Below are 22,899 nucleotides of genomic sequence, written 5' to 3' on the forward strand. Positions count from 1 at the left end.
CAATTTTTACTCAGCAAAACATTAGCTTTGTTTTCTCCTTTTTTTAGTCTGTGCATCATTTCCTGGCAGAGACAACTTCCTATGAGAGTGAACCAGACTTATTTCCCTCCCGATAGCGTTGCTGCTGTGTGGGAAAACACTCAACCTCATCATCAAGTTCCCCACTGGCAGATGTTAAAATTATGATTAAAATATATTAAAATTAATACAAAGCTATCAATCTTGTTTCACTTATTCTTCACTGACTATTTGATGCATGAAGATATGACACTTCATTTTTGCTAATTTTGGATTTATCAGCAGTGATTCCCGAAGGATCCATCCACTGACGCTCGTGTCTGTCGTGTTGTCGTGTGGACAATTAGATGCCAGCAGCAGCTCTTTTCAGTATGGTCATAGGAAATATTGACTTTTTTTTTGAAATGTCAGTGCCATCTTCTGTTTTCACTCACCCACCTCAGCCTATAGGTTCTGATTTCACACAACTTGGATCAGCTTCAAGGTTTTTGAGTAGATTTGTAGCTCGGGCTGTGGATGTTGTGGTTGGTTGGCTCGCTGAGCTGGTTCATTGTTCCGCACACGTTTCGTGGGTAATATCATCAGTGCAGCCTCCGATGAAGCGCTGTTGTGTTTATGCCACCTGTTATTTAAACGCTGGTGTCCGTTGAGCTGGGTTACCTCACTTCCGGTTTTCCTTTGCAGTGGAGTATATAGAGGGTCTCGCTCTACGTGTTTGTTGATGGTCTTCTTAGTGGAGAACCAGACCTGTAGAAATTCCCGTGCTTGTCTCTACTTGGCCTGTCCCAGGATCCTGGTGTCCCAATCGAACTGATGGTTTTCCTTATCCATCTGGATGGAGATGAGTGAGTATTAGTCATATCTTTTTGTTGCTAGTTGATGTTCATGTACTGTTGTGGCAGACAGGAAGAAAATTAGCCACGAGAGCACGAACATCAACTAGCAACAAAAAGACCCTTCCTCAGAACCGGACCCGAAACGTTAACTCTGTTTTTTTTCTTCACAGATGCTGCCAGACCTGCTGAGCTTTTCCAGCAACTTTGTTTTTGCTCCTGATTTACAGTATCCGCAGTTCTTTCGGTTTTTGAGGTAAAATCGTGATGTACATTGTTTCCTGTCAACAGGAGCCTGAGGGCTGCAAATGCATTGTCCCAAATGCTCCACTGAATTGCATATACTACGGTCAGTGTATAAGTTATTCATGGTTATGAGTTGTGACTGTAATTCACTAATGTCCTTTAGGGAAGGAAACTGCTGTCCTTTACCTGCTCTGGTCTACACGTGACTCCAGACCCACAGCAATGTGGTTCTCTTAACTGCCCTCTGGGCAATTAAGGATGGGCAATGAATGCTACCTAGCCAGTGACACCCTCATCCCGTGAATGAATAGAGAAAATAAAATTCACTTATGGACTAAATCTCGTTAATTACAGGTCCGAAATGGAGTATCGGGAAGGCTCTTTCTCCTTGGTCTGTGAATTCTGCAGCAGTCGTTTTTGTTTGTTTAAAGGACAGCAGTTGGAGAGGGGAATCCCTTTCTGTGAAACAGGGCAGCTAATCCAAACTAATTCTGCTGTGAAACGCTGTAGCTACGTTCTCAGAGCTACTGTCTCAGAGCGCTAATCAGCTGTGTTACATCCTTTTTGTTTAGTTATTAGTCTCTTGAATTGTTAATTACAGAGATTAAACTGCCTTTAAAGAAAGTAAATCAAGTGCTTGCTGGTGGCATGTAACATATCAGTGCTGTGATGGGAACCTTGCAAGGGATTTGATGCACCGGCCACAGGCTATAGCAATAGCTGCTGCCGAGGAAGCTTCAAACAGGAAATAGAAGATTTTTTTATGAATGATCTTCATTAGCATCAAGAAAAAGCAATGGTTTATGCTGTTTTGGTCCAAAAAAGTGGTTCTCTCAGAGACTTTATTGATGTAAGCATTTCTCTTGCAAGATGTGATAGCACTGACTGGGTTTTTATCTATTGTCCATTTCTAACTGCCCTGGAGAGGGTGGTGGTGAGTTATCTTCTTGAACTGCTGCATTCTTTATGGGTGTAGGAACATGTGCAGGACTGTTGGGAAGAGAGTTCCAGGATTTGGCCCAGCAAAAGTGAAGGAATGGTAGCATAGTTCCAAGTCAGGATGGTTAGTGGCCTGGAGGGCAACATTGCAGGTGATGATATTCCCATGAATCTGCTGGTTTGCAAGATGCTGAGAAAGGAGCCATAATGTATTCTTGCAATGCATCTTTTAGATGGTTAAAACACTACTGCCACTCTGTCAGATGGTGAAGGGAGTGAAAGTTGAAGGTGGTGGATGGGTGCTAGTCGAACGGGCTGCTTCATTCTGGATGGTTGCAAGCTGCCTAAGTGCCAATGGTGATGCACTCATCCAGGCAAGTGGAGAGGGTCCGTTACTCTTGTCACTTGTGCCTGGTAGATTTTTTTTATAGTACCAATTGTAATTTAGCACACAAGATAGGTTTATCTAAAAAAGTCACAAAAAATGGATACAGAAAGCATTGCAATTGCTAGAAACCTGAATAGAAAATATAATAGTGTGTACACGCTATTAAAAACATTCATTCCAGTTAAGACCTGAAAAGGGAATGCTGTAGCCAAGACAATAATTGGGAAGAGACCCTTAACTGGTGGTTATGGATTTCTAAGTTTTTTTTTTAAATTTTAAATGTGAAAAAGCTATAAATAATGTGAATACATGATTTCCGTCTTTCAGGCAATCACAGCCATGACCTGCTTCGGATTCTTTTGGCTTTTCCATTTTGTGCCCTTCATTTCTGCCTCAATGAGCTATCAACATGAAAAGTTTCTGCTTGCAGAAGGGAGAATAAGTTAAGCATCGAAACATTGAAGAGTAACCAAGTCATTTTTTCCCAAGTCAGTCATTTTTTTCAAAGTGCAATTGGATCACGTATCCACTAAATGTTAGCAAGCAAGTCCATCTCGGTTGTAAAACAAAGAACTGCAGTCGCTAGACATCTGAAACGAACAAAAACAGAAATTGCTGAAGAAACTGGACCTGAAACCTTAACTATTTTTTTCTCTCCACAGATGCTGCCAGACCTGCTGACTTTCTCCAGAAATTTCTGTTTTTGTTTGTTTCAAGTCTAGTCACTTATTTGAGTGTATTTGACAATGCCCAACCTGTGGATATGCCAATTCTTCACTATCATACTGTTGGAAGTATGAAATGTAATCAAAACTGTATTATAAAAAAATTGTTTTCCTGACTTTAAAACATGACTTCTATTACAAATTGGTTATTTAAAACTGATAATATTGAATATGTGGTTTGAATGACATTGTTGTTTGCAACTTCTCAATTCTAATGATTTCCTCATTGAAATACCCCTGACAAAAAATCTGCTCGCACGTTTTCTGATACTAGTGGTGGGATAATCGATGATCAATTTAATAGTAGCCTAGACATGGCAATGAGCTTTACATATTTCATGATGAAGATTTCAGTGACAATTAAACTACGACTGCACAGACTGTATTTTTTTTAAAGCACAGGGATCCTTCAGAATTAATTGGAAATTGTACTATTATGATAAAATGCTTAACATTTGAATGTGTTTAATCTCCCCTTCTGTTCTGCACACTATTAAAAACATTCATTTCAGTTAAAAATGTAAGAAATAGACATGGGAATAGACCTTTCTGCCCTTTGAATCTGCTTCACCAGTCCATAGTATCAGGCTGGTTCTAACTTGACTCCCACATATATTCTCATTTAACTGAATACTTCAACCTACCCTTACTTAATACTTACCCTTATACTTCAAAATCTGGTGATCTCAGTGATAACTCTATTCAATGACTGAGTATCTACTACTTTCTGGAGGAAAGCGTCTTGAAGATTCACAACCCTTTGAGTGAGGAAATTTCTCATCATCTCAGTTCTGGATGGCAAATCCTTTATTCTGAAAATGTGACCCCCGAACCCCTAATTCTTGACGTTTCAGACAGGGAAACATCATCTGAGCATCTGCCTTGTCAAACTTCTTAAGAATTGTACATTTCAATAAAATTACCCCTCATTCTTCTAAATTATAGGAAAAGTAGCCCTAGACGACTCAATCTGTCCTCAAAGAAGAATTCTCTCATTGCAGGAATCAATTCAATGAAACCTCCATTGCATCAAGATAAGCATAACCGTGGGTAATAAGGCCAAAACTGTATACAGTACTCCATGCACGGTTATGCCAAGACCTGATACAATAGCATTAAGACTTTTTCTTACTCTTATGACAATCTCGTAGTTTCTTTTGAAAAAAGCTTTCTAATTCATTACTGTATCTGCATGTTAACTTCTCTAACCAATGAACAGGGTCACCAAGGTCCCTCTGATACCACATTTTGAAGTCTCTCACCTTTCAGAACTTATTCAATTTTTGTGTATTTCCTACCAAAGTGGATAATTTCACGTGTTCTCACTTGTGAGAAACAGATTTAAAATCATAATCAATGAGCACTTTAAAAGGTACGAAGTCATTTTCAGAGAGGAACTAATTAATTGGACCATTATATGTGAATAATGAACAGGTATTGATGTTAAAGTTTGGTACATAGATTTTCTCTTCGTAAAATATTACTAACTTTTCCATCTGCTTGAACTTGTGATCTGAGTCATGCAGGAATTTTATTTCAAGGAATTGGGAGAAATGCAGCCCACATGATCTATCACAAGATCATTTCACTCTCAGAATTCATAATCATGGATTAAAACTAAGCAAAACCCAGGATATAAAGCTCTTTTGACGTGTTATAATTGATACACATCTTACTGATGTACTGAAAATTCTGTGACCTGTGAAACCTGTCTACTGTAACTGCTAACCATTGTGCATTAGAGTGATACAAGAGAGACATGGCTTCACTGGAAGTACAGTCTCCTTGGTCAGAAGGCTGTGGGTTCACATTCCATTTTAGGACTTAAGGCAATTGTCAAAGCTGACACTCCACTCCATGAAGTGCTACTCCTGCCTTTTATTAAACAGGCCAGTCTACCCTCTCCAGTGTCCATAAACCGTCTCCTGAAACCATTGTAAAGAACAGCAGGGGAGTTGTTCCTTTGGCCATTATCATGTTGACTTTTATGGAAATTCACTGTGTGCAAATTATAAAGCACTTTTGGATGTCCTCTGGTAATGAAAAATCCTGTATAAATGTAAACCTTTCACATAGTAAGAAGTCCATGGTTGTGATCTCTGCACACATCCCAAACTTCAGGCCATGATCAGAGATGCAGGATGTTGGAGCTGATGTGGGTTAACATGTACATCGAGTTGATTTCATCTTTCTTAAAACCAGGGTGAAGAATCATTGAAATCAATGAAAAAAAAAGTCTGGTAGTGTGTAAAGTTGAACATTCTTTTGCTTTTGCACATTTTCAACTGTTGCCCAAAACTAAATTAAGTTCTTCCCCTGCCCAATCGATAACTCCACAAATTTTAGTCCTGTCACGGCATTTTGACAGTTTGCAAATGTTGCTTAATTGACTGCATGTCTCTACTGAATTGTTCAGATCAGTGCAACTTTACCTTGACTTTCAGAGAGAATGGCTGTTCATTGTGAATATACTCCAATCTCTGTCTACAGGTTGTAACAGGGAATTACAATACAGTCTACATCCAACTGGTACTGACTTCAAGGAAAAGTTCATTATTTTTCCTCCATCACAGCAAGAGTAAAGCACAGGGATAAAAGAAAGCAGGCTGCTGGAGAGTGAGATCTTACAGTGGTCACTCTCCAGTTTTATACTTACTGGTATCAAGCCTGTTGCAGAGCCATGTTAGCACTAACCAGAATGGTATTGGTACTGTTTTTCAGGGCAGTGAACATTGTTACTACCATGGAAAAATCAGAGGAAACTCCAACTCTTTTGTGGCTATGTCAACATGTCGTGGACTGAAGTAAGTAAAGCCACCTAGGAAGCACCTCTGTTCCACAAAGACTTTGGCTGTTTATGTATATGGGGTGGAGGCACACATGCAAGGAGCAAGCACAGATGTGATAGGAGTACTGAGATCCTGTTGAGTTTGATAGCTGCAACTCATTAGCACTCGTACTGCTCAACATCCAGCCAAGTTGCAAAGGTGACTGACTGACAGAAAATGCGGTAGCAGAATCATAGAATCCCTACAATGTGGAAACAGGCCATTCATCCCATCGAATCCACACCGAACTTCCAAAGAGCATCCTATCCAGACCCGACCCCTACCCAATCCCTTTAACCCTGCATTTACCATGGTGAATCTACACAGCATGCAAAAGGGACCTGGGGGGATCTTCTTCATGCAGAGGGTGGTAGGTGTGTGGAACGAGTTGCCAAAGGAAGTGGTGGAGGTGGGTACAATTACAACATTTAAAAGGCATATGGATGGGTATGGGAATAGGAAGGGTTTCGAGAGTTGATATATTTTTAGAGTTTAGTAACATCAAAGGATTGGTAGAGAAAGCAGGAATTTGGCATTGAGATCGAGGATAGTCCATGAATATATTGAATGGCAGAATGGTCTTGAAGGGCCAAATGGCCTACTCCTGTTCCAAGTTTCGATGTTTCACTGAGAATCTGATGTAAAATGGTGATGAATTACCCGTCACTTGAGACTGATGCTGGGATGCTCCATAGACAGATGCTGGGATGCTCCATAGACATACTCTGTATATACACACACACACACACACACACACACACCAAGGAAAAACTCATTGCTGGAGAAGCTCAGTGGGTCTGGCAGCATCTATGAAGAGACTTCTGAGTTAATGTTTCGTGTTGACTGACCCTTTCTCAGAACACATGACCCAAAACATTAACTCTGATTTCTCTCCATGGATGCTGCCAGACCTGCTGAGCTTTTCCAGCAATGTCTGTTTTTGTTTCTGATTTCTAGCATCCGCAGTTCTTCCGATTTGTTTTAAAAAAAAGTCGGTTATTTTGAAAGGTGCCACCATTGCATATTAAAGACTATATATATATATTTATATAGTTATCTACAAAGTTTTCTGCTAAACTTTCCAAAGTCTGTTGATGTTTTGTAGAAACACCCAGGCTTTTAATATTAACTCTAGGCCTCACTGACTGTTTTGTGATGTATTCAGGAGTTAATCAGATCATATGGGCATTCTGCTGCTTTAAGTTTCTGCGAATTAGTAGATGAGCACCTCATTTAAAATTTAGCTCTTGGTATTAGTTGAATATCTGAATGCATGGAGCATCCACAATAAGGTCAATGAATTAACAGTGCAGATTAACAGTGCAGATGGTTGTAACTGAGTTTAATATGATTGTGATTAAAGAGACAAAGCTGTATGGTGACCAAAATTGGGAACTAAGCATCCAAGATGATTCCATCTTTAGGAAGGACAGGCTACACAATAAAGAAGGTGGAATTGTGTGGATCATGAGAGATGAAGTCAGTGCAAAAGTGAGAAAGGATATTGACACAGAAATTTTAAATGTAGAATCTGTCTGGGTAGAGCTAAGAAGCAACAAGGAGTGAAAATATTAGTGGGAAGTGTCTGTGGACTTCCAAACAATAGCGGTGAGGTAATGGTGATGACATTTAAGCAGGAAATTAGACAAGGGGGATACCGTAATCTTGCATGATTTTAATCTGCATATAAATAAGGTTAAGCCACATTATCAATAATACTGTGGTGATGAATTCCTGGAGTTGTACAGGATATTTTATTTTGACCAGTACATTAGGAATTGACTAGGGAACAGGCAATCCTACATTTGGTTTTGCGCAATGAGCAGGGACTTCATGAATAATGTTGTTATGAGAGATCTTTATGAAAAAGTGACCATAAAATGAAAGAATCCTTCGTTGAGATACAAAATGGAGATGCTGAATCTGAAATTAAGGTCCAAAATCAAAACAAAAGAAACCATTAAGGCATGAATAAATTGGGTGACTTTACTTAAAGACATGACAGTGGATAGGCTAATATTTAAAGAACAAATGCATGTGTTGCAAAACTTATACAACAGGAAAGCGGTCTAACCACAGCTAACAAAAGAAACCATGGATAGCATTAAATTTAAAGAGGGCTCCTATAAAGTTGCCAGAAAAAGGTAACAAGCCAGCATACTGGGAGCAATTTAGAATTTAGTTGTTTAAAGTAGACGACTATGGAAAGAACGGAAGCATTGTTCATCATCTTCCAAAATTCTGTAGATTCTGGAACAATCTCAGCAGTTTGGAGGGAGCAGATGTAATGGCATTTATTGGGGGGGAAAAAAAAAGGAGGGAGAAAACTGGAAATTACAGACTGGCTAGCCTAACATCGGTAGCAGGGAAAATGCTGGATGTGAAGGATGAAGGATGTGCTAACAAAACAGAGAAAATCACAGCAGGATTACACAATATCAGGATGGATTTAAGAAAGGGAAATCATGTTTGATAAATCTATTCAAGTTTGTTGATGATGTAACTAGTAGAATTAATGACAGAGAATCAGTGGACATGGTCTATTTAGATTTTCAGAAAGCTATAAATGAAGTCCCACAAGTGTGCAAAATCAAAACACATTGTATTGGTGATTTATACATTTGGAATAGATTAAAAATTAGTCAGCAGACAGGAAACGGAGACTAGTAATAAATAGGTCTTTTCAGAATGGAAGGCGGTGAGAAGTGGGAGTCAGTTCTTAGGCCCCAGCTGTTCATTGCATGTATCAATTTTTTTTTATTTATTTTGTGGGATGTGGGCATTGCTGGCTGGTCATTCGTAGTTGTCCTTGAGAAGGTGGTGGTGAGCTGCTTTCTTGAAACACTGCAATCCACCTGCTGTGGGTTGACCCACAATACCTTTAGGGAGGGAATTCCAGGATTTGGACCCAGCGACAGTCAAAGAATGGCAATATATTTCCAAGTCAGGATGGTGAGTGGCTTGAAGAGGAACTTGAAGATGATGGTGTTCCCATGTATCTGCTGCCCTTGTCCTTCTAGATGGAAGTAGTCATGAGTTTGGAAGGTTCTGTCTGAGGATTTTGGTGATTTGGATGAGGGAATCAAATGTAATACTTTCAAATTTGCAGAAGACTTCAGGGTAGGATTGTGAGTAGTGAGGAAGATGTAACAAGAACTTTCTGGACGATTTGGACCAATTGAGTGAGTGGACAAATGTGTGACAGATGCAGTACAACTTCAATAAGTGTGAAGTTGCCAACTTTGGTAGGAAAGAACTGAATGGCAGGGTATTTTTTTGGAAAAAACGAAAGGTAGAGTGTTTTTTAAATGGTGATAGATTGGAAAATGTTGATACACAAAGGGTCACAAAGGGACGTGGACATCCTTGTACACTGTTCACTGAAAGAAAGCTTGCAGGTGCAACATGAAGTTAGAAAGGCAAATGGTATGCTGACATTCATCGCCAGAAGGTTTGAGTACAGGAGCAGGGATATATAACTGCAACTGTACAGGGCCTTGGAGAGAGCACACTTGGAGTGTTGTGCCCAGTTTTGGTCTCTTTACCTGAGAAAAGATACATTTGCCATAGAGAGAGTGCAGCGAAGGTTCTGTAGGCTGCTTCCTGGGATGCTGGCTTTGTCATATGAGGAGAAATTACGTCAACAGGGCTGATATTCACTGCAGTTTAGAATAAGAGGGGATCTCACTATAAAACATATAAAATTCTGACAGGACTGGACAGACTGGATACAGCGAGATGTTTCCTCTGGCCATGGGCCATATCTACCTCTGCTCCCATTTTCCTTTGCATCTGTATTTTTAAGGCAGTACAGGTCATTCTGTGGCTATGATTAGCACATAAAGCAATTTCCACCCAGGCAGACTCAAGAGTTGATGTGGTCAGCTGTATCAAAAACTGCAGACAAGTCAAGTAGGATAGGAGGAGGAACAGAGGTTTCTTCTGTTACAGCCACTTAAGATATGACCAGTGTATGTAACCAATCTCTTCCTGATCTCCCAAGTTAACTCTTGTTAATCGGTGTGCATTATCTGCTCGTGCAGTTTTTGTTGAAAATTATAAAGTATTTCTTGACTCACTGTGGATTTTCTTCAGCATAAAATGATTTATTGAAATATATATTGTACAGCTGGCAAATATTCTTCAGTAGATCAAGAGCTGGTGCCTGGGGAAGACTGATTTCAACGTTGTGGGTGCATGGTGATATATGGGAGTGACTATAGTGATTTATAGGAGGAACAAGGAAGAAGAGGTTGGGGGAAAAAGATGACTATTTTAGAAAGAAGTCAGACAAAAGTTATAAATAACGATTGAGTTTTAAAACTGAAAGCAAGATTACCTATTAGTACAAACATTTTTATTGCATTCAGCCTACAAGAGATCTCAGAGGATTGTAAATATACTTCAATAAGATTCCTTTGAGCTAATACTTAACTGTGAATTTCCTTCTCTCTAGTGGTGTGTTTAATGATGGAAACTTCACTTACATTATTGAAGTTATGGGCAGTAAAACTGATCAGGTAAGCCCAGTTGATTATGTCAAATCTTCAGTACCTTTTTCCATCTGTCCAACACTGCGCTAGTAAAATACTTTCTTCGGAGATCTAGTCATTACAGGGGGCTAAAAGAATTTGTCTTTCAAATTACTTTCAGTCTCTCCTTGAAAGAGGAGATCTGAGATAGTGCAGTGAGGTGACCTGGAAAAATCTCTCTTTGGTGGCTGCATGACGTGTATTGTCCTTGGAAACTGTGTTGAGAAATGGCATGGCCATTCTGATATTACTGGTCTCTCTTCAGAGCCAATAGAGTAGGTTGACCTTGAGCCTCACAAGAATATGTCCCAATACATCTTCCTTGTCTGGCCTTTCTTCAGCATCTAACAGAAGAGCATCATTGGCTCCTGTGAGATTAGTTTTTTAAAAAAAAGGTAGCAAGAGATGAGGTCTGTGGACTATGCTGAGATGTCACTCAGCAACTTCAAGGAGAATGATCCTCACAGCAATTATATCTGTGTGTGTATGATCTGTGTGATCTGAAGATCTAATTCCTGTCTGAAGAAAGGAATTCATTACAAGTAAGTCTAGTGAGCAAAATTTCACTTGGAAATCTAGAACATCAAAATGAGTGACATATCACAAATGAAATGCATATGTCATCCAGTTGGGTGAAGATTGCAGGGTTGCCATCTACTGCAATACGTTACATTTGAGGAGGCATGCTCACCTATCTAGGGTTTCACAATTTGTGGAATTACCGCTCAGCATAGAAAGGTGTTCAGATGAGAGACCACTGGCTATACTGATCAGTTACACTGCTTGTCTCCCGACTTGGCTCTGCTTTCAGTAATGATTTGACCACATGGTTTGGCTTATTAAACACCTACCATCAAAAGACTGAACTGTCCCCAGTCAGTTTCAAATAATTCTGCATGCCCATTCCCAAATAGGCAGGCTGGTCCTGGCTGAATAAGCAATAGGAAACTTGCCTGAGCTTACAGATTTTGCAGTTTTAGATGGTTAACCTCCAGGAGAATATCCCTACACTGTTGAAGGTTTTATCCATTCCATGCCTGAGTTCCCCGAGGGTTAGAAATGTATCTAGAGATTTGAGTGTCTGTAATGCCTAAAAATACATCATGATATTTGAATCTCCAACAGTTTGTATATAAAAACCTTGCGTTGCTATTTGGAGACTTCGCTACCCTAGTTTCACAGGATTCTGAAAGCTCATACAGGTAAACGTTTTGAGTTGGATTTTCACCAACAAGTTGGGAAGTTTGAGTCAGGAAATTTCTCAGCTTGGCAGAACCATCTCCTATAATAGTGCTCCCATCTGCCATATTTCAGTTCAGGGAGGCAGAGTTGGGATGGAAGGAATTGATCTCGCTATTTCTGGAGGTGAGTGAGTGTCCAGGAAGGATTGTTAGAAGACCAGCCTCGATTCTCTGAGACTTTGGCCCAGTTATACTAAAAGCCCATTTGCCTGTGCCCCTCCCTCCCCCAAATTAACTCCTACCCATTTCCAATGGCCCCCCCCCCCCCCCCCAATATCCCTCCCTCATGTCATATCCACTGCCACTATAGGCAGACCTGAGAAATCCTATGGAGATGGGTGAAAAACTTCTAATAATCTCCAAGAGCTTTCACTCATACACAATTGGTAGTATAAAAAAAAAAGCCTTGTTCAAAAAATGAAATTCTCAATCAGTTCCAAAAATTAACAAAGATCTATTCATTTAGCACATCAAAACAACTAATCCTTTAATAACTTCTTAAATCCATTGCTCAAACTGTGAACTCGGTCCTCTCTCTACTGAAATAAGTGGTTTTGAAGTTTTTGAACCTCAGCCAAGCAATCATAATGAGCTCAGTTGTAATAACAGTTTTTGAGAAATGGCAACAATTAGGTTTGCTGAATTTGCAACAACAGATGCATAATGATTTTTTTTCTTCCTGAAGCTACAGCAAATGGCTTTTCAATCAATTCCCTTGGCAGTGGATAGTTTTTTTTAGTCGGAGTTGCAATTCATACTCATTTCTAAAGGGCTTGGGATTTAAGTCACTTCACATCATATGCTTAAACAAACCTAACTACCCATTATAAGCATTTACACTTCCTTCATAAGATCAAGGTCGCCATGGTGCGGGTTAAGGCCATTAGAGTGGCAAGACTTTTACTTGTTGGAGCTCTGCACTAATTTCAAATGGCCTTGCTGAGTCAAGGTTTCCCACCTGTGTGATCATGCCTTTCCTCTTGCCAACAAAACTGAGATTTATGAGAAATGGGTCAAGAATTCCATAACTGGATACCATTTGTTGTTTTTAAAGCACACTGGAGTTTGCCCAACATTGCAAAAATCTAGCCCTCACAGTCATAAACTAGTAGCACATAGGTTTCTGAGTTTATAAGGTTATGAGAAAGGGAACCTGAGGAAATCGTTTGGCCAATTGAACCACCTCCACCATGGAATAGTCACAGCTAGTTCTTGGCCTTACTTTCATTTCTATCCGCTTGCGCGCCATATTCCTGAAAGAAAGCAGTTTTAGCACAGATCAAAATAGTTAGCTCACAGGAGACTAGATCCTGTCCTATGAATTAAAATTGTGTCACTGCAGAGTAACAGTACTACCAGATGCTTTTTTAAGAACGCTCAGTTAAATGTTAGAAATCTAAATCTGCAGATCTATTTATAACTTTTTTTTTAAACTTTACAGTACTTAGTAATGCATCTTCCCATTTTATCATCACCAAGGTTCAACTTACTAACTGACACAAGACTCTCCAGAATGCAATATAAATAAATCAAGGCGTACGATGAACTATTGAAAACACAGTCACTTTAATGTCATAGCTTATATTTACTGCTGTGTTGACTTGGCAATGAACTGATGTAGTAATTAGCTTACTGCAGTGCAGACAGACAGGATTAGATTTTGTAAGAGTTATGACTGTCAGACTCTATGAAGATCTTTTAGGAAAATAGAATCATTGTTGAACGGTCAGGGAGAAAACGAAGAGCACATGTTAGTGATCTCTGAAAGGGCCATCTGTATTCATGACTCCGATATAACTGACAATGGCTGTGATACCTTACGCACTTAGAGGAGAAAGGGTGTGATTTCTGGCTTGCTGTAAATCACATGTAAATAGTGTGGAATAGGCCAGAAAATTCATTAAGCTTATTTTCTGCCAGACACACTCTGGGCTGAGAGCCCACTCCCCCTTCCCCATATTCTTGAGGAAGTGTATTTATAACCCCAATGCAATGCATGTAGGAGTTTCAGTTAGAATCATAGAAGCCCTACAGTGTGGAAACAGGCCCTTCGGCCCGACAAGTCCACACCGACCCTTAGAGCAGCCCGTACAGACCCATCCCCCTATAACCACCTAATCTACACATCCCTGAACACAATGGGCAATTTAGCATGGCCAATCCACCTAGCCTGCCCATTTTTGGACTGTGGGAGGAAACTGCAGCACCCGGAGGAAACCCACGCAGACACGGGGGCGGATTCTGGAGTTTGCACAGTCGCCTGAGGGTGGAATCGAACCCAGGTCCCTGGCACTGTGAGCAGTCCTAAATACTGAGCCACTGTGCCACCCCAAGTTTTATAAGAGAGCAGAAGGAAAAGCTTCATTCTATCAGTTATCTCGTAAGTGTGTTTTTTGCTGCTGTCTGACAAATGGACTCTGATGCATTCCAGATGTGGATGAAATTCATCAACTTTAACCTCTCAGCCATTGTGTTCACCATTTGCTCCTGAGTCCAAAAAACTCCTCACCTTGGCCAACTAACATTTTAAGCTGAAACAATATCAACCTATCCGTAATCTGTTGTAGGGATAGCAAGCACAGGAGCGATTGATATACACTTTTTCACAAATTCTACCACCCACTCCCTTCACCAGTCCTCGCCCCCAGACTCCCACTATCTAATCTGTCCATTTCAGTTATTCCAAGATCTCATCTTGGAATGCATGTCTCAAGGTTTCTATCACCAGTTGAGAAACTACTAATAAATCTCTAATATCCCATGGTTTGTGTGTGGAATGAACTTCCTGAGGAAGTGGTAGATGTCGGTACAGTTATAATGTTTAAAAGACATTTAGATAAGTACATGAATAGGAAAGGTTTAGAGGGATGTGGGCCAGGACCAGGCAGATGGGACTGGTTTAGTGTGGGATTACGTTTGGCATGGACTGGTTGGCCCAAAGGGTTTGTTTCTATGCTGTATGACTCTAAGACTGTATGAGGAGGAGACCTATACCTTTGTAACATCTAGCATGAATATTAGGCAGCCCAACTCAATAGAGTTATGGCTTTGTACCAAGCGCTCACTACTTTACTGGATATAGAAACTGACACTTTTACACACCATGCTTTCACAGATTTCAAAAGAGGCACACAGGATCCCAGAAATGTCCAATAATTAAACTATCTTTAATTGGCAAGAAGAAAAGGTCTTTATAGCTCCTGGATATCTCCCAGACCCTATCCATCCTTTTACCAATCTGGTGTGATGTTGAACACTCTGATGCCTTTGCCGTGGGTTAGCCCTGAATCAGACTTGATTATAACATCACTAGAACTGGTCTGCCTCTTTTGTTGGCCAGAATCTGTCCTATCCACAGCTGAGGCATTTGGCATGGAAACATTCCCTTCAGTCCAACCAGTCCATGCTGACCATATTTCTAAAGACAACTAGTCCCACCTGCCTGCATTTGGCCCATATGCCTGCAAACATTTTCTAGTTTTGAGCTACCCCACCGTAGGGAAAATACCCTTATCATTTACTTTATATATGCTTCTCAAGATTTTATAAACCTCAATAAGGTCACCCCTCAAAAAAGGCTGGGACTTTTTCTTATATTCTTTCTTTATATTCTTATAACTCAAACTCTCCGTTCCTGGCAACATCCTGGTAAATCCTCTCTGAACCCTCTCCAGTTTATTAATATCCTTTCTATAACAGGGAGACCAGAACTGCACACAGTGTTCTTGAAGAGGCCTCACCAACCACAACGTAACATCCCAGCTCTATACTCAATATCTGAGCAATGAAGGCAAGCGTGCTAAACAACTTCTTAACCACCCTGTCTATATGTGATGCAAACTTCAAAGAATTATGTACCTGAACTCTAGGTCTCTGTTCTCCAACACTACCCAGGCCCCTACCATTGTATAAGTCTTGTCCTTATTTGTATTACTAAAACGCAATACCTGGTATTTAAAAATATTCCAAAGCTGGTTGACAAATTCTATCTTGTCCAGCATGGCTTGTTTCAGATTATCCATACATAGTCATGATCAAAATAAATAACCTAAATGGAAGAGTTGAACTGTACCTTCATTCCCTGACAAACCCCTGTTAAAAACGTCTTAATTCTTTGAACCACCTTTGGCTCCATATCAAAAAAACTCCACAAAAAGCCTGAGTGAACTGGGAAGGGGAAGACCTAGCCTGTCAGATAACTAAGCAAGGCCAAAGGAATGCATGGAAACAGATCCAAACAAACACCACCTGCAGCAGAATGTGCAAGGTCCAGCTCTTTGAGTTTACTGAACATCATACTTAAGTCCAAACTACTCAAGTTTTCCTGGAGAAATTATGTTTGAGGGGCTGCAGTCAGGGGCACAAGCTCCTCCTTCTGCCTGCCTTTTAAACAAGATATGAAAATGCAACATTGAATATAACAAGTCTCACAATTCATGTAGCTCTGGGTTTATGGTTGAATTTTTAATTACCAGAGCAGCACTGCTACTACAGCACAGCACGTATCCTTCTAGAACTATCTAACTGCTGTCACCTTTGGAGGCCCACTAACCTTACCACAGCAACAAACCATCACTAGAGCTCATGTTCTTCCAAAAAGGCACAATGTGGAGTGGAAGGAAATACAAATGAAACCGATTGTTATGAACCTGGGCTTCTGCCAGACGGATCCCAAGCATCCAACAAGAAGGAGCCTCCACAAAGGATATTGTTCCAAGTTTTGCAAAGCCAGAGATCAGATTTGATAACTGCTAACTGAGACAACTTGCCAAATGTTGTCAACTTGGCCGGACTCCCAGATAGCGCCTTATGCACAAAACGTAGTACCTTACCACACTGAAGTATTAAAACAGCAAGATACTGCCGGTGTTGGAAATCTGAAATAAAAACATAACTTGCAAATACTCAGCAGGTCAGGCTGTTTCAGTGGAGGGAGAGCGACAGAGACGGGTGCATTACCCAATACGGGGTATTATTACTTTCTAGTGACTAGTACCTGCAGTAAAATGAAGTTTGTGCAAATGGTGAGAAGGAAGCTGGATGAGGTTCAGTTTGAATGGAAAACATATACATTCATCCTGTGTGGGGACAGACTTCACCTTGTTAGGAATGAAGGTTATGTTTATCTACCGTACATTTATATAGCTTGCTCTATGTTTGAGTCGTGTTCAGTGAATTCTTTACCCTGTCATTGACAACTGTGGGGAAGCACAAGGCGATACCATGTCAGAAGTAAGATTTAAACCAGTTTTTTTCCTGCATTTTAAGTTAATTTCCACTTGCTAAGATTTTGAATTGAGAGATTTGCTGAAATTGTAGTTGCTGATCTGGATATGACTTTTGCCAATTGTTTAGAGGAGTGCAGCTTTCAAGAGCTAATTGAATGAAGGGGTTCAGAGAGAAAATATGGTTCTTAATGAGAATAAATTGTTTTTTCCTTGGGCAGTTTATATTTTATAACTTCTAATGGATTGTATTCAGCCATGGTGGTTTTTAAGTTAACATCAATGTAAACAGATATGGTTACAGTATGAAAACAGCAATAGAATGGACACCTTTATGGACAAAGCTCAGTGGCTTGCGTTTGCTGAAATTACTAGGAGCCAACACATATCACGGCCAAGTCGGTTTCTAGTGGTGTGATAGCCGGCACATTTTTTTTGTTGAACAATTCTCAGTGTTTTGTACTGCTTTTGAAACCACCCCTGTAACCTGAATTTTTAAGACTGCCTTCTAACCATCTACTATGGCTTTAAGAGATGTACTTTGTCCCTTTTTTATGAAGAATGGTTGAGAGAGAGTTGGAGAGAGCAGTCTCCTCTGAGCCAATAAAGTAAACAGCTTGTAAAGTCTTTTTTTTTAAAATTGGAACAATAGAAGCAGCCTGGATGGGTGAGGTCAGGCTCCCACTGAACCACGATTTTTAGTTGTAGTTTTTCAGTCACAGTTGCTGCAGTCTTGAAGCTGGATGTGGAAGCTGTTTTTCTTCTCTCTGTTACAACTAAAAGCTGGGGTTCTCTTCTGCTAGAATTGCATGTGAGACAATCTATTTTACTGAATTTGCCTTTCCCAAGGGTGTGTTTATGGGATATTACTATTTTGGTGCAGTTGCTGTTTAGTAGTTAAATGATCTGTTTTTCTGTTAAGTTTTCTAGTAGAGTTAAGTTATTCCAATTTCTTCTGTCTTTTATCTATAGTATATGAATAAAGTGTGGTTTGCTTCAAGACTGACAGTTTGACCAATCGAATTACATCTGGAACACAATGCCTGGCACTTACCTTTAAAATAAGAAAAAGTTAAGGTTTAGCCATCTTAATATATTTTGAGGGGATTTAGTTTGGGTCCATAACACTTTCTGCTCTGATTCATTTGGACCGCTGTCATCTATTAGCCAGAAGGTTGTGCATTCTAAGTTGATATTAATACCTCAGAACACATTAGACAGATGTGTAAAGTGGCTTCTGTATTTCCTACACAACATAGACTAGAAATCTACAGTGAAAACAGAAAATGTTGGAACACTCGGAACAGGCAGCATCTGTGGATAAATTCTTCAAGTCATTGACCTGAAAGGTTAACTCCATCTCGCTGTCTACAGATGCTGCCTGATTTGCAGAGTGTTCCAACACTCTTTGCTTTCACTTCAGAAGTGCTAGATCAATTTTAAAGTGCTTTGAGGTGACCTGAGGTTTGGATTGATACTTTAAAAATGCATGTTGCTTAGCCTTTTCTCGGTTGCTGATTCAGTCAGTGGGTATCTGATTCATGTACACCAAAGCAGTAACAGGGATGACACAATAAAAACCGAAAGAAATGTGGATGCTGTAAATCAGGAACAAAAACAGAAGTTGCTGGAAAAGCTCAGCAGATCTGGCAGCATCTATGAAGAAAAAATCAGAGTTAATGTTTTGGGTCCATTGCCCCTTTCTCAGAACTGATGGTCGGTGGGAAAACTGTTTTCCCAGCTACCATCAGTTCTGGGGAAGGGGCACTGGACCTGAAAGGTTAACTCTAATTTTTTTCATCACAGATGCTACCAGATCTGCTGAGCTTTTCCAGCAACTTCTGTTTTTGACTAGGGATGACACAATTGACCTTGATGTCCCTGGATTCCTTCTCCTGCCCCAGCTAGGTTTCCTACTACTGCTTGCTCTCCATTGGGGTAACAAGAAACAGATTCAGGTTGGTGAGGACAAGAGAGATGGGTGAGCAAAATGGGGTAAGATGGTGGCAATGACAGGACGCACGGTAAAGAAGAGTTTAGTTTAAGGTGGAGTTTTGAATGCCTGGAGAAGCGCAGACTGTGAGGCACCAAAACAATGGAAAAGATTTTGTGCTTCAAGATGGTGAAATGTGCAGAAATGGGCAACGTTACACTGGTTTAATGTATGCTCCTAATGACCTAACTTGGCCTGAATGAGCACACTGGAATAGGAACGGATTTGAGTACTTAATCCTTGGCTCCTTCCCCACGTATATTTGCAATATAGTGAGACTGCCATGAAATTTCACAGAGAGACAATTGTCCTTCCAACCAGTAAACACTGCATCACTTCCAATTTTACATACATCCTACAGGGAGATGGAGGTGCTGAACCCCATCATCAGTTCCTGCAAACTCATACCTGCTCCCACGATTCCCTTTTCCATCATTTTGCCAATCACTTTTCAGTCTGTTCTCCTTCAAAACATGATTATACAGAATCATTTTCAACTGGCCCACTTCCATTGCAACAATGTACTCGGAGGAATTTAGTAAAAGGGTCACCAAGGAACGTTGCGACTCAGAAAATTCAACCACTGTCAGACCCTAAATAAAAACAGGAAGTGCTGGAGAAACTCTGCAGGTTTAGCAACATGCCTGTATTTCAAATAAAGAATAATATACGAAAGTAATGGGGAAGTTCCGCTTCTGTGGAGAGAATAGTGTCAATGTTTAGAGTACAATATGACTCTTCTTCTGAAGATGCTGCCAGATCTGCTGAGTTTCTCCAGCACTATCTACTTTTATTTCAAGTTTCCAGAATCCACAGTATTTTGCTTTTATATGGCTAGGTTTCTAATTGGAGTTAGCAGTATTTGAAGCAATTGGCTTCTGGCCATAATTTTGTTTTGTTGCTTTGCGCGCAATATACCCTAGTTAACATTTCAGCATTTTAATTAAGCAATCAAATGATATTAGATTTCATTACCTATAGGTATTACAGCACCGAATGTCAACAGGAGAGACAACAGAAATATATACTCCATAGCAAAGGGAAATTGAAGTCTCTTGCAAATCGATTTCATTCTATGTGCAATGGCACAAGCCGTGGAGAAATAAAATCTGGCCTACAGTGAAGCTTTTAGCTTCTCATTGCAGTTGCTTCCAGCAACGATGCTAACCCACACACTGCCAGATCTCTCACTCAGCGGGAGAAGGCACGACTATGGGTGCAGAATGTGTGTGCTCAATAGTGTTGGGCATTGCCAGTGAACCCTCAAAAGAGAGAATTATGGTCTGCAAGTGAACATATTGACAGTTGGAATATTCTGGTAAATTAACTCATCAGCTGTTTGCAAACTGGAACAAATGTCAAAATCCCTCAAAGTAAATGTATTGTTGATTTAGTATTTTTCATTTGATAGCACCTGCTGTATCTTCTTTTTCAAACAAAAATAATGTTTCCTTTTCAATCAAGGCACCATTACTAAGCTGTAACCCCTGTTGTAGTATAATTTTGGTTTATTTCTGATGTGGCCAAATGGCGCACATAAGCACTATAAAGACCCTGCATTAGTGAAAGTGACCGTACATATTTATACCTTTCCCTCCCCATTTTCTGCATTGTGGTAGCTTCATGCCACTCCCATTTTGTGCTGACTCATGTTATATTATGTTAAGTAATTTCGTACAAGTAATTAACACAATCTATCCAGTTTCTTTGTTATAATAGGTCAAGTGGTAGCTCATTTAAAGCAATTGTTGGCTACATTTTGAACAATTATTGTTCTGTTTTGAACTGCTGCCAATTTGAAAATTACTTGCTTGTCCCTGAGCGCTGCTGTTACTTTTAGTTGTATTAGAACTTTGCCTCGAAAGAGAAAGTTTTGCTCCCATTCATTCTGCAGTACTTCACTTCAGAATTGCAATTCAACAAGAGAAATTCTATTTATTTTACTAGCTGGTGAATTGATCAATTTTTCTCAGGCTTCCTGTGAATGGATGTGAGATGTGTTTACGTGAAAGATGTGGTAGAAATGGATTTGCTATACTTATACTTGTCTGCTTTATTTGCAATATATTTGTAGGAATTCAACAACAGACAGACCCTAAATAAAAACAGGAAGTGCTGGAGAAACTCGGCAGGTTTAACAGCTTCTGTGGTGAGGGGAACAGTTAATGTTTCAATTGCGAGTACTCTTCTTCAAATTGTCAGACCCTACCTTGACAAACAAATCAGTTTGAATTTAGTACAGGTAGCTAGTAATTTTCCAGTATTTTCATGGTTTTAAGACTGCAGGACTGATTGGCTGGGAGGAGGAGGTGTAGACATTTTTTGCCTCAGATGCACCAAACTGTAAATCACTCTTTTATTTAAATTGCAGACAGTTTTATATCAGAGTTGGGAACAAAAATACCCAGATTTATTGATTGAACTTAAATTCCACCAGCTGCCTTAGAGGGGCCACAAGGGGAGCAAAAAATGAGGCAGTGAGGATGGCAGAGAGCAGAGCAGGAAGGATAGCAGGGAATGGGGTGGCTTAATTTTTATTGAGGCTAGAAGTTGTACTTTGAGGAAATTGCAAAAATTGCTCATAAAAACCTATGTATCCGCAAATGTGTTAGTGTTCCCTTTGCAGATTTTATTTCTGAGCTAGCCGAGTTTCAGCTTCAATACACTTTCACATAAATCAAGATAAAAATATTAAATAAAAACCAAAAGAACTGCGGATGCTGTAAATCAGGAACAAAAACAAAGTTGCTGAAAAAGCTCAGCAGGTCTGGCAGCATCTGTGGAGGAGAAAACAGAGTTAACGTTTCGGGTCCGGTGACCCATCCTCAGTTCTCAGAAGAGATAAAAATATTGTTAGGGTGTGAATATGCCTAACATTGTAACAACTAATTAAGCAAATAACAGTGTTAATGTAACATTAGTTCTTCAACATCGAGTAAAATTACCTCATTTATTTTCACCCATGTTCTGATTTAGATTAGAATGCAAAGTGTTCCTGATATCTCATACTATCTTTTCTGATTTTATAAAAAAAAATCAGTTCTGTTTAAGACTAGTGTAAGTGAATGAAAAACAGTGAGTGGTGATTTCCAGTGATGCCCTTTATAGTTGATTTGAAAGTAAGCAACCTCATGTGGACATAACAGCAAGACACTGAGCTTTTCAGTTACTCTTAAGTGTTTCTGGTCTTCTTAAAAATTAATCAGCAACATTACACTATAATGTGATCAGATTCACATTTCTTTCGGGTAGGGTTGGGACAAATTTGACCTGCTTTACAGGTTGCTTTGTTTTGGATGGTTCTTAGGAAAAATGGTTTTCTTTTGCCTTCAGATCCTTTCCTATTATTATAATACAATTTTGCTTGTATCACTGCAGTGGGTAGATGAGCAAAACAGTAGAACTATTTATCCTCTAATATTACATTACATTGCACAGAAAATGACCTTTGCAATCTAATAATGGCCTGCTGTGAATCATTTAACATTTGCATGCAAAATATTACTGGCTTGTATGAATGCATAATCATATAAGTAGAGACCTTCTCAAATTAGGTCCTGAAATGTATTCGGATTCATCACGTTGTAGGGTTAATTCAATATGTTGCACACATCTCAGATATAACATTGCTGTTCTCCTCTTACATACAGCATGATCAACAACCCTATATTGTATACAGATCTCCTGGCTTTCAGATCCCTGTGGGATGTACATCATCCGGTAAGGAGGGCTTCATCATCTATTATCTACTATATGTTATTTGAGTTGGAGTTGGAGTGTGAAGGGGGCAAAATGTAAGTTGACCATTGTCATATTTCACTCTGCTCCATGTATCATGGAGTTGTTAAGTTGCACAGTGCAACTCGGTGAGTAGGAAATGAGATAACAAGGTTTAGAGCTGGATGAACACAGCATGCCAAGCAGCATCAGA

At 39.8% G+C, this 22,899-nt stretch overlaps 1 protein-coding gene across 1 annotated transcript in view; it reads left to right on the forward strand.

The window, feature by feature from the left end:
* LOC109925263 (disintegrin and metalloproteinase domain-containing protein 11-like) overlaps positions 1–22,899 on the forward strand; it is a 157,389-nt gene that overhangs the window by 40,324 nt on the left and 94,166 nt on the right. The window contains 3 exon segments of the mRNA XM_048614398.1: positions 5,871–5,953; positions 10,434–10,497; positions 22,619–22,688. Of these exon segments, the coding sequence (XP_048470355.1) occupies positions 5,871–5,953; positions 10,434–10,497; positions 22,619–22,688 (217 nt within the window).

The sequence above is a fragment of the Rhincodon typus genome, chromosome 30, assembly GCF_021869965.1.
Source record: "Rhincodon typus isolate 14 chromosome 30, sRhiTyp1.1, whole genome shotgun sequence".
NCBI lineage: Eukaryota > Metazoa > Chordata > Chondrichthyes > Orectolobiformes > Rhincodontidae > Rhincodon > Rhincodon typus.